The sequence below is a fragment of the Thalassophryne amazonica genome, chromosome 6, assembly GCF_902500255.1.
Source record: "Thalassophryne amazonica chromosome 6, fThaAma1.1, whole genome shotgun sequence".
Lineage (NCBI taxonomy): Eukaryota > Metazoa > Chordata > Actinopteri > Batrachoidiformes > Batrachoididae > Thalassophryne > Thalassophryne amazonica.
In genome coordinates, this window is record NC_047108.1 from 117,275,376 (window position 1) to 117,289,064 (window position 13,689).

The window sequence follows — 13,689 nt, forward strand, 5'->3', positions numbered from 1 at the left end:
GGGATGGATGCCGTCTCTCCTAACAAGACCAGGTTTTCCCCAGAAGCTTTGCCTATTATCTATAAAGCCCACCTCATTTTTTGGACACCACTCAGACAGACAGCAATTCAGGAAGAACATGCGGCTAAACATGTCACTCCCAAATAATTGCTTATATACTGAAAATTATATACAGTATTATAATATATAATTTTATGTATACTGCAGGAGGGGGCGTTAACGCACCTTTAATCTGGATGCTAACCACAGTAAAATAATAGCAAGATGAACAACCACCATTAAGAAATAATAGAAGAATTTTTTCCATTTTGTTAATTTCACGTCAACAAACAGTAAGGCATGGTTATGTCCAACCCTGTCTCACGGCAAGTCGTGATTCAGGAGTACAAAATATACATTAATCTATTGGTTTGTGATATTGTGATGGAAAGTGCCTCATTTTCGTCACGGCAGCACAAATTCATTCTCATTCTTTCCGTGACTGCTGCACGAAATTAAAAGTGAAGCAGGGTGGTTTGGGGTGGTTATGGTTAGGGTCGGGGAAGGAGTACAATTAGGTTATGTTTAAGGTTAGGGTTGGGGGTTGGAGTAGGGTTAGTAATATTGAGTTTAAAAAGCCCCATCACGAAAATTTGACTTATTTCATGCCGGGAGCATGAAGTGTAAAAATAATATGGATTTTAGACCAATGTATCATTCTAAAAATAAAATATAATAAAAATATGTCATGCAGTGCAGCAGTGCCGTCTGCTGGGAGCTACACTGTAGAAAGCCAGTACATTGCAAACAAGCATATTCATAAAATAAAATCATGTACCAGTGTCTGCTGGATGTCTTTAAAAAATCCTGAATGTATGAATAAAATCCTTCAGTGAATTAAACACTGGCATCCACATCACTAAAATCCTTCACTGAGAATCTGAGGCTGATGCACACTGCAGCCATTGAAAGCACAGAGAGGCAGTAACATTGCATTACCATGTGATATTCTCTGACTTCTAGGATTGGCTGTGAGTGATTGATTGTCTCAAGTGAAGATGGAAACTACAGCTATGACATTGCAGTTTCATCAAATTGTCAAATGAAGTCTCATTTCTTCACAAATTTATGAATTGAAATATGATGAAAAGGTGATTCTCAGTGAGTCCATGGACCTCAGAGGGTTCAACACTCAAGACACAGAACTTAATTAATTATAGTCAGTCATAAAAGCGAATAATAAATAATAGTGTGAAGTGCAGATGTTGTATGCTGGACATACGCTTGGCCCCTCTTTGTACTCATAATTGTCCCAAACTTGGAAAAATCCTCCATCAGCTGTTGATTTAAAGGTTTCTTGCTAAATGGATTTCTTTCTCAGGTTCCAGAGGACCACGGAGATGTAGATGATAGTTCAGAAAAGACCCCCAGCAAGGCCTCCAAATCTCCACAAAAGAGCACCAAACGGCCGAAAACTGTCCCTGTCAAAGTCACTTTACTAGATGGCTCAGACTACGAGACTGCAGTTGAAGTAAGTGTTCAATTTCCTTCACAAAAGTAGCTCTTTAAAGCTGTCCTTCACAAAGAGTCAATTTTTGGTAACTGTTTAACCATGAGAAATGTAAAATGATTTATTTATAACAGAAGGTCATAGATGTTTTTGAACTTGGCCCAAAGAAAAGTTGGAGGGATGATGTTGTATGGATTTGGCTTCCATCTGTCTAATTCATCTTAGTACAACAGTTTAGTTTTTTGCACTGAAGTAAAAATGTTTCAGCAATATCTACTAGATTATTAAAGAAGACAGATTTTCAGATCTCTGTTGCAAGGAATCTATCGAAAAATTAGGAAGCTGCATTTAAATTTTGGCAGGTCAGATGTCACAGACAAAGATTTTTAAACATAAGTCTTTTTGACGTCACACAAGTCTAAGCATCATTTTAGAAATTTGAAGCTGAAGGTCATGCTGCTGTTTCTGACATACCTTTGGATCAGTCAGATGTCACAGCAAAAGATGTTTAAACAATATCTCTGGGGGAAAATGTAGATATGCTTTTGAAATCACTCATATTTAGCATCAACTGAGAACATTGCTGTTTTTGACTTTGTTTAATCAGCATCAGTAGTGACGGATGCTTTCATATTATGGTTTGGGGGAACAAAATCTGTGTTTTTCATATTTGTAGTAAGGCATCTTTTCAATAATTATGTAAAGCCTAAGATTGTACTGATGTGCACAATCCTTTTGTACATGAAAAGCACAGGAAAAAGGTTTTTCAAATAAATGAAATTTTATAGTCTTGAAAAAAAGTCAAGCAACAATCTTTACTTGCTAATGTATAATCATCTTTGAAAAAAATAAAGTTAACATGCTAGTAAATTTCAAGGTCCTCCTTCTGTCAGAAGTCATAAAATGCTCCAGCAATTACACACGCGGACAAAATTTTTGGTGCCCTATATTTTATGTACATATTTTAATATACGGTCAGAAAAACATTAAAACAAAGCAAGTTTGTTTCATGAAAATATTTTTTCAAATGTCCAAAGTTCAGTCTGAAATACAAACAGTATGTTACTGTATGGTAAAGCTGTCTGGAGAAGGCAGTTCTCAAATACTGAGTGACCTTGTAAGAAGGAGATTAATGAGGGAAGCCACCAAGAACAACTCTGAAGAAGTGATCGGCTTCTGTGGCTGTGACTGGAGTTTTGTCTGTTGCACCCAGTGCCGGCCCTAACCAATTTGGTGCCTCAGGCAACATTTTTAATGGGTTTTAAGTGTTATTGTGTATTGTGGTTCCTGTTAGTTTAACAGTGTTGTTACTGTTTTGTAGTTCAATTGGTTTAGTCAGTTTGGTTGAGTATCATGTTGCTGTTACCATAGGTGTACACCCTTAACAATCTGGATGGTCTTTTTCCATCCCTTAACAGTTGCATATACTACCTATAGTCTGGTCCGTCCCTGATTGCACCACCACTCACAGCCTCAGTGAAGTGCAGCAGAGAAGGATTTTCATAAAACAAAACAGATCAGTTCTAGGCTTGCATCTCCCAAGTACCTTCTGTTAAACTGTAGCTGAAATTTCACATCTTTCTTTTAAAGAAAATCCTTCTCTGTGCCACTCCACCATGAGGCTGCAGAACTGGTGATGCAACAGTTAAAAGTTACACTGTAGAGAGTTTCTACAATCACAGCCACAGACTCCTATAACTTCTTCAGAGTTGTGTTAGGTGTCTTGGTGGCTTTCCTCACTCATTTCTTAATACCCCATCACACATAGCCAGAATCACGCAGAATGGCGAATCAGCACACATCCGAAAGGGTCGGGTTTCAGTTCCAAAACATTCTGACAGCCATCTGCGAGAGTCCACACAGTTGGTCAAAATCGGCCTGCTGTCCTGAGTGTGATGCACATGTTCAAAACCCTCCAGGCGCCGTGGAGATGGGACACCTATCCGACGGCGGTCCATGTGCAGTCTGAGGACCATCTGACTGCAATTTATATATTCCGATGGTGGCAAAATGGGATCCGATATGATTTGAGCGCATACGAGAGAACCTCGGGATGGATCTCATCTTACACGACAAAGCCTGTCGGTATGACCGGCACGTGCCACGTATAATAATGACTCAATGACTTAGTGACTCATGCAACATTATGTACACATACACACACACACACACACACGCTGCGCACGTGCACGTGAGGAACACAGCGCTACCTCCCTTTCTGATCCAGTGTTTGCGATCCCGATGTTTGGACATCGGGCAGTCTTCATACAAGCCACCCAAGGCGCTCACTACACACCCGGAGCAACTAGGGGATTAAGGACCTTGCCCAAGGGCCCTTAGTGATTTTCCGGTCAGGCTGGGATTTGAACCAAGGATCCTCTGGTCTCAAGCCCAGTGTTTAACCACTGGACCATCACCTCCCCCCAAACTTGCTCAAGCTCATTGCTAAATGAAACGAAATCTTAAGCTAAATGTTGTTCATGAAATCATTAAGTTATGAAGCTCAAGGTCATGCTGCTGTTTTTGGTGTACTTTCTGAGAGGTGAAATGTGAATGTGAAAGGAAGCAGATCACTTTTCAACTTGTTCGTTCTTAAAAATCTTTGAAGAAATATGTAATACATCCAGGCTTGAACATGTTTTGAAGAGGTCAAAGATCACATTTTTGCTGACAAAAAAAAGTAGCTAAAAACCTTTACAAATCACTTGTGTTTACGTGCCTGTGGATAAACTGGGATGCTGCTGAAACTTAAGGACAAACTGCTGTTTTGACCAGTTTTCTCGATCAAAGGACGAACGTTACTGGTTTTAATCACATTAGCTAAATTTCGAAATCACTCAAGTTGAAGCATCCTAGAGGTTGAAGGTATTTTGAGGTCTGCGTTATATCATAGAAACTGATATCTCACCTTGCAGGGTGATGAGTAATGCACGGCGTTTGGTGCACGACTTATCTGTGCACAGCTGTTGACTCAGCACAGCACCTCAGCAGGAATTAGTCTCCCAGTAACACCGAGTCAGGAGGCCGTTCTGTCGCTCTGCCGCTCTGCTTGCTGGCAAACTCGGCATTGTGCGAGAGGGAAGCCTCAGATGAACAGACCCAGGCTCGCTTCAGTCGTGAACCTGCAGCCTTTTGCATTTTTAAATAGCAAACCCCAAACTGCTGGTGCTTCATTAGAATGAGAGAAAAGCTCACATGTTGATCACAGGTACAATGATTCTGCTCCTGGACTGAAAGGACTTCTCAGGATGGGGCGTTCCACCTCAGAGGGACATCCTGGGCGGAAATACAAAGGCTGTGATCAATCACTAAAACCAGCCTGAAGCTGTTTTTTGGCTGCTGCTGCTGATTGAGTGACGTCTGCCTGACTTCATGCACTCCAACTATATGTATATTTTTAATAACCGTCTACAAACAGTGAAAGGAAGAGCACGTGCACCTGTAACCCTCTGTTCATCCTTCTGCCTCAGCCACACGCACACGTACATGCACACAGGTGGACAGGTGCACGCGTTCCATCGTCTTATCTGTGTGGTGACACCAGAGGTATTAGGCTTTGACAGGAAGTCCGCACGGATGACAGATGAGCGCTCTCGTGTTTGACCGCAGAGGAAATAGAGCTGGAAGCGCAGAAGACAAAGCGCACTGAGAGAAAGAGGGAGGCGGAGAAGGAGGTGCACGTTTGTGCATGATATTAAACCTAAACATTAATGTGGAAATCAGAGTCTTTGCAAATGGAAGGAAAAATAAACAAGGAGGGACCCAGTGATGAATACAGTAAAATCATTATAGTAATTAGAGTCAGTGTGCTGAGAACCTGATGATAAACCACATGACAGCAGCTTCAGCCGCTCGACTATTGATGTTTACTATTGAGGTATTGATTTACAAGACTGCATTTTCATTGTCCAGTCTTTAACCTGAAGCCATACATTTAAAACTGCAAGTCCACGACCTGCAGACTTTTTCTGCGCTATACAGATTTTCAATGCAGGCCCAAGTGCTTAAATATTGGCTGTGTGGAATTTCCTGTCACTTGTGAACAAGACCTCAAGAAACTTGAGCTCTTTGAGTTGCATCGTCCTCTCGACCCAGAGGATCCAATATAGTTCTGATCTGGAGGTTTCGCACAAGACTCCAACCTCTGGTCCTGATAAATTAAGCAAATGTGGAAATGACAAATCTTGCCAAAAGGGAGTCACTTCCCACAGACCCTCAAGTTAAAAGTCACAACTTTACAGCAGAAATGTTCACAACCTGGAATAAAAACAAATGGTTTTGGTCCATATAGTTTCCACCTGAAGATATTTTAAGGCTAAAAGTTGTGAATAATTAGGGCCGTGGTCACTTTGAATGACAGCTGGGCACGAGAGACAGGAGTCCAGATTCTAAGACTAGCAGAGTCCACGAGCAGCAGCTGCTAGCTGATGGTTGAGATAATATGCCTTACTATGCTGTTTATAACAGGCACAAAGAAGTTTGTGGTCCAGTGCTTCCATCGAGTGAAATTTTCATGGTATTTCATTTGTATATAAGCACCGATAGCAGGTAGCAGCAGCTTGGTGATGTTAGCTAAACTGTCACACCACGGTTACTGAGGTAATATGCCAGACAATTTTTATATACCCAAGATAGCTGTCATGACAACCACCACCCAGTACACAAAAATATGCATTAATAAAACACCAGATCCAGAGTTAGCCTGTTAGCTTGTTTGGTCACTCTGAGATGGGGGTGTTTTTGGGCTCCAGTCATCCCTTCCAGGTCGCACCAGTTTTGCCCATGCACCAGTTTGTTACCCATTTATGGACTGACCGGAAGTGAGGTGGAGTTAGGCTGTGCCCAGATGGATCTGGGGCTGTCCCATTTGAGCTTCAAAACCACTCTTCATAAAGCCTATGCATGACATTTTAAAGGACTTTTCCAGCATGTATACAGCTTGTGGTTCCGTGTCAGGGACACCATCTTCAAAAAGTGACCAACCTTCTCTCTAACTCTCAGCTGCAGATGACTTCATGACTCCATCAGGCGTTTCTCTATCTCAAAGGCAGTGGACCCACAGATGTGACCCTCACTGCTAAGATAATTGAATATCTGTGTCTCAATCCAGAGGCCGCATCCTTCATAGGCTCCATTTTTCAACTCCATGTGTGACTAGGCAGTCTGTCATTTCAAAGGCTCCTTGGGATGTGGCCAGCCTTCTGTCCTCTCAAGATGAAGGATACAACAAGAGCATCACTGCATGACCCCCCCACCCCCAAGACAAAAATCTTGGCAACAACACCAAAAAAAAAGATAATTTCACATTCCATTCTAAATATGTCTTGTTGTAGCCCGTCAGTGGCGAGGAATACCGTTTCTTGGTTGATTCCCAGATGGGATATCTACATCTAGGTTCGATCTAGAGATGCCTGTGCGTGGGTTTGCAATGCCTTTACACATGGACAAACACACGGTCCTTGATGGACCTTAGCCTGTTCTCATAGCTGGGAGGTCCAGCCGCCTTCATCCTCCTTCACAGTTTTGACTTGCAAGCCATCACCTCTTCCCCCTGGTCCACCGATGGGGACTTCTTGTTTCACCCCATTAGCCGTCTCATGTTCAGGGTTCCTGTTGGACCTTCATGGATACTGTAGCAGCCACAGGGCGCACAAGGTCCCCACCATATTTCACCCCAACAGGCGAACTATGGTGACAGGCAAAATGTGATCCAGGCGAAACAGGTGAAACTTAATCCATTTCCCCGGTGTCACAATGCGGAAAAAGGGGTTAGAAGTATGAATAGGTACATGATTAAACTACAAGTTACTCTAGTTGGTTGCGTGGATCTGTCAAGGTTGCCAACAGGGGTTACATTTATGCATAAGCTAATGATGCAACCCCAAAGTGCCTTGTGGATTACACCGTCTCATTTCAGAACATCTGGTTTGGACTCTGTGGTCTCAGAAGGCCAGATTTTTGTAGAAGACAGCCTGTAAAGGATGTGTCTCCTGAACGGAGACACAGCCATTGTCTCCACAGGTTGAACATTGTCACTTCCAGGAAGTCATTGAAAGACTGGATCTTAGTCTTGTTCCAGGCACGTTACAATCCCAGATAGTCAGCTTCTCAAGTGCTTCAATCAGAGGTCAAAAAGCATTTTTGCATTAATGGCCCAAATGTGAACTGATTGTGGCATCTTGAGTGAGTGGGATACAGCAGTACACAGTAAAAGTGGGACTGTGTTCATGTTCATGGTCTCACATTCTAAAGGTATTCATCCTGCAGTCAAATTTCAACCCAAACAGAAGCATGATGGAAGTTCATGTTTAAAGTGAAGAATGTCACTATTTTCTCCAGCCTTCATCTTATTTTTCAGATTCGAGCAGCAGCAGCGCTCGAACATGTTTCCGCACTGTGCTTGTCTCGGTGTCTCATATTGAGCGCGACACGCAGTTAGCTACGTATCTGAACAGCTCAAGCTTCCCATTAGTGTTTTACTTGAGAGAAGTTTGCAATGTGTTTGCCAGCAAGGACGATCTTCTGAAACTCCAACGCTCATCACCACCACCAAGGTCCAGCTCACTGACTCTGTGCGTTCAGAAGACCACTTTTAAAAATTTTATTTGGTGCATGAACAAATGTGACGTCTGACTCAAAATCATGGTTATTTGACTGCTTCAATAAATAATTCTCCCTAATGGAAGCTGTTTCCATCCCAGTTTGTTTATTTCATTACTCAAAAAGAAATGGACCAATGTTTGCCAAACTTGATGAGAAAGTCCGCGCTGACTTGGAATGTAAAATTTTGTGGCATATCCAGATAAACAAATAACCTCTGACATTTAAAAAATATTTTATAATATTGTCAGAAAAGCTGTGTCATGAATATATATTTTTAAACTTTGTATACACTGACATCAGTGCCAGGTTTTGGAGGTGGGGTCTCATAATGGGGTGTGGCCAGTAAATCTTTTTTTTCTTCATCATTTTGTTTTTAATTTAAAAAATGACTGGAATCTGATTAGATAAAACCAGTTGAAAGCATGGTGTCCTTACATAATTCATAACTGGAAGCACTCGGAGAGCGCAAACCTCTGCCAAGGCCATAGGGTCACTGACGTCACATGGAATACCCTTTGGCAAAGAGACTTATTCCACGTCGTTTCACGCATCTACCATCATGTTTCAGATTCAGTGGTTAACCCTCTGGGGTCCGAGGGCATTTTTGGACAGTTCACTCACCTGTCATAAATGTTTTATTATTGCTGTTAACCAAGGGCGTAGGTTTGGTCTCAGCTTTGGTAGGGACAATACCCCCCCGGCCCCCCTGCCCACCACCACCCCCTAACCCACTCACACCATTAGACGCACAAGTACAGCATAATACATAACATATGACGACACTTTATTAATATTTAACACTTTATTTACATTATTAAGTGTGTAGGCAAACAAACAAACAGCTTAAATAACAAAATTGCACCCAAAATCACTAATCTATTCTATATGCCTACACCTGAGAGAACAAGACAACAAAAAAATACTTGTGGAGTTAACAAAAAAAAAAAAAACGTTTTTGCAACCAAGATGTATAATCTATTCTCTTCATCAATAATGCAGTTGTAGGTATCTAGCAACCTAATTTGCCAAAAAAAAAAAAAAGATTTCCAATGATATATATGGTGTATTACGGTAAACGTAAGCCTGTGATGTCATAACGCAGAGGAAAAACACGGAAGTTTCACACTAGTGCGCCGCTGAGAAAAAAAAAAAATAATAATAAAAAAAAAAAAAAATAGTGCGCTGCTGATTCTCATTACCGTAAGTTCTCATATAAGCCCTCACTCTGAAAAATTTGACAGCAAGCCAAGAACCCATGCTTTCCAACAGTGCGTTCGGTGACTTTTGAAACGAGGGAAAGTATGAAAAAGAGCGCAAAAGTGACAGAAAAGTACAGAGACAGACAGCAAACATAAATGGTAGTAATTTTGAGGAAAAGGCAGGGTGTTAGTGTCAGTTGTGAAGGTGTGTGCGTGTTTGTGTGGGTGTGCAGTTTATTTAAATGTGGCACACAGCATTGTTCTCCCAGCCCCCCCGCCCTTCTTGCTTTTCTGCACGGAGCAGTGTTTGCCAGATATGAAATATGAAACTATCGTACCAAAACCTCAAAATGATCGTATTTTGGGAGAAATTATCGTACACAAACAAAACGCATACAACGTAGCTATTTTAGCGTTTCTTTTTTAAATTTACAAAGAATTTTATGTCACATTTTTAAACAGTAATTATAGTAATGGGGAAACTATGGCACAAAAAGAACGCAAATGCACAAGCAAATGCACTACCAGACTAGAAACATTTTTTTTTTCTGTGAAGGGACACAAACGTGTTAATTACCAGACTAGAAAGAGTCGAATTCAACCTCGAGGTCACTGTCGTCATCCGATGCCATGGACACTTGTGCAGATTTTGTTGAACACAGAAAAAATGTTGACACCTCCATAAGGAACTTGAACTTTTATTTTTCTTGTATATCTCTTTGCTCTTGTGTTTTGTTCGTTTGTTATTTACATTTGTTGAAATAAGTTTGAAAAAAGTTGGCTGGGAATCTTCCTGTCACGGCACAGATTGGGATGGAACTCATTACTCTGTATGAGAGGGGGCGGGCTTTCAAATGACGGTCGCCGAAAGCCAGCAGCAGCACCCTGTGTGTGGTGTGTCTTTGATGCCGACTGAGTGCAGCGCCTGCAAAATGATTCTTGGGTGGTCAGAGAGAGATGCGTGTTTGGCAACCACTGAAATTATCGTACATATTGATTTTTTTCCCATTCTTGATCGTACATCGTACAGAGGGCACAACTATCATACAATACGATAATTATCGTACATCTGGCAACACTGCACCGGAGCCACCCATCCTCTGTGCCCGAGACTCCTACTTTACAAATGAAGCACTGCCTGCCACGAGATGCACTTTGTTTACGTCCATGTGAGAAGAACGTGAGCTAATGAAATTGGCAACATGGGTAACCCTGTCACTCTGGCACGTCGAAAACACAAAACATGACGACTAAAATTATAGTATCGAGTCGCAGAAAAATAGTGAATGATTTTATTATATAAACAAAAATGCTAAATATTGGTAGGGACTATTTTGCCATCCCAAAATATTGGTTGTGACTTGTCCCTATGGTCCATATGCAAACCTACGCCCCTGCTGTTAACAGCTCTCCCTGCATCCCACAATCAAGTTTTATGTCTCTTTTTTTTCAGGACAAGCTGTACTTTCAAAATATATATGCTATAGTTGTGTTTTATAAGTGTAATAAAGGTTTACAATCGGAAATAAGAAAGGAAAAAGTAAATGCGACATAATTTTCCACACACATTTATTCAAAAACACACAACAAACTATAATAAACAACTGTTTTGACACTTAATAAGATAATTTGGGTTCTTTTGTGAAAGACTGTACAACAGAAGGTTCAAACAAAAAACACAAATGCACATTTTGAACAATATATACAAAATCGTCTATGCGTTTTGTTTGTCTTCATCTCAAAGCAATTTCTGTCTGCTATTACACAAAGGTCACATCACAAACTTCTACTATGAAGTTGACTGTGTGTTTGTTCTCTCTTGCTCTGAAAGCAACATTCACACTTAAAGGCTCATTCAGTTTTGAGGAGCGGCCCCTCCCTCCTCGCTCCATTGATATGGTAAACAGTACTTTCTGCCGGAGTGAGAGTGCTTGCCACATCCAGTAACATTCACAGGAAAACTAGTCGAGCAATCCTGATACTCACACACTGTTTGAGCACGTGAGATTGTATGAGAGGCTCTCCGTCTGCGTCGTCTGCTCACTTTCACTTTCGCTGTGCGTAATGGCGTAGGGCGCATTTGAGCAGCCAGGGGGCTATATATAAATGGGCCAACTATAACACATCACTCCTAAAAACAATCTTTGGTGTGTCACGTGAGGTGAATCTGCCCTACAATTGATTTTGGAAAACAATGTAACGGTGAACCAATTTCGATTGGACACTCACATTGCTCACGTCATCACACAGCTTCTATGAGGAGTACAAAGGTGGTGGACGGTGGCTCGAAAGTCAGTGGAGTTAACTTTTCAACGAAAAAAGTAAATTTCTATCTCATATCATTAAAAAGTTATTTATAATTTAGTAAAGCTTGGTCTCAGCCGTTGTATACGACCGCGTCGGCTCCAGAGGGTTAAACCCTTAGATCTTCAGCAAATGGCGGAGGTAATTAATGTATCGGTGTGATTAAAAAGTGTACAATAGCACATAGAAAGCACACATCATGCATCAATAAAAAAAAAAAAATCAACATTAGCTAGAAATATAAAAATGGTCAGAAATATAAATATTATCAATAAATCTAAAAATTATCCAGCAATATAAATAATTGTCAGGAATATAAAAAAATTGTCCTAATTAATTTGAAATGAAACATCTGGTGAGAGAATCACATGACCTGGTAACAAGGGTGGATTGGCCATTGGGAGTACTGGGATTTTTTTCTGGTGGGCCTTGCCATGGGAATTCTCCCGGCCCAGGGAAAGAGACATGCATCGGCTCATAGAGCTCAGCTGCAGCCTGGAGACACAGCATAGGCCCAGTGGCGTGTCTGTCAAAAGAATACCTTACCCAGTTGTGGCACTACAATAGGCTACAGAGGCCCAGTAGTCCCACCCATGCAGTCATGATGAGAGAGAGAGCGAAAACACCAAAAATAAAGTGAGTCATAAAATGGAGAAAAAAAAAAAAAAACCCAAAAAAACAGAAAGGCAGTGCAGAAAAACTGATGGAAAAGGGGAACAAAGCTCTCGCGACTGATGCTGCTAAGAGCAGAAAAATTTCAGAGATGTTTGCTGCGGAGGTCTGGCACCAAGTGAGCAACATACTGTGTAGGTTCCAGAGTGTAAAGAGATATTGTCTGGTAGACTAGTGTTATTAAGGGCTTTTGTGTTTATATGTACATCAACGGTGGACAAGTTAGCACAGTATCTGCACGTGGATTGTAGTGGTGGGCCAGTCTGGACCAAAAGGCCAAGACTGAATTTTTGTCCCAGTCCAGCCCTGCCCAGTAATTACATGCATTGAAGTGTGCAAACATCAGGTATAAATAGAAATATAATAATTGTCCAGAAATATCAAAAATTGTCAGGAATATAAAAATGGTCCGAATTCATTTTAAATGAAACAACATCTGGTAAGAGACTCATATGACCTGGTAATTATATGTATTGAACTGATAAAAGTGTATGATAGTGCATAAAAAGCAGACATCATGCATAAATAGACATATAAAAACTATAATATAAAAATTTTCAAAAAATTTAAAAATTGTCCTAGTTCTCCAGGTAAAACTGGAGTTGCATCAGGAATGGCATCCGGTATAAAACCTGTGCGAAATATTAGTGCGGATTTGGCTGTATCTGCTGTGGTGACCCCGAACCAAAATGTGAGCAGCCAAAAGCACAACAATAAAAATTGTCCTAGTTAATTTTTAATGAAGCAAAATCTGGTGACTGAATCACATGACTTGGTAAATTATTCCATGTATACAAAAACGCTATACTTTATGATATGAAGTCTACTTCTATAATGTTCAAGAGTACATTGGTGAGCTCGAAGGCAGTGATTCCTGCTAGTAGTGAAAATTCAACTGGGCTCAACTGACTCTATTCCAAAGATAATTTTATACAGTACATTTCAATTAGTTCACCTCTAATTTTTCTATCTTCTAAGACCTGGAGCCTCCAGTTTAACCTGATAGCACAAGTGTATACTTGTGGACCCAACTGTTCGTACAGAGTGAGTCAGTGATGTTGATGTTTACTTTCTGGTTCCGTTTGACTCAGAGGTCTGAATTCTGTTGATGTAAATAAATGATTGAGAGCTGAAACTTTGTTTTTCTGGAGCGACTCCGTTCCACGGGGCGATTTTTCCACAGGGTGACCATCCCACAGGGCGACCCACACACAGTGCGCTCCGTCCGACAGGATGATCCATATACAGGGCGATCTGTAAACAGGGATTCTGTAAACAGGGCGATCCCTCCACAGGGCGATCTGTACACAGTGTGCTTCGTCCTACTGGATGAGCCATACACAGGGCGATCCATCCACAGGGCGATCTGTACACAGGGCATCCTCCACAGGGCGATCCATACACAGCGTGCTCCATCCTATA

General features: G+C 41.2%; 1 protein-coding gene across 1 annotated transcript in view; it reads left to right on the forward strand.

Moving 5' to 3' along the window:
* si:dkey-178k16.1 (band 4.1-like protein 1) overlaps window positions 1-13,689 on the forward strand; it is a 111,701-nt gene that overhangs the window by 4,048 nt on the left and 93,964 nt on the right. The window contains exon 2 of the mRNA XM_034173227.1: window positions 1,361-1,510. Within this exon, the coding sequence (XP_034029118.1) occupies window positions 1,361-1,510 (150 nt within the window). The remainder of the gene's footprint in view (window positions 1-1,360; window positions 1,511-13,689) is intronic.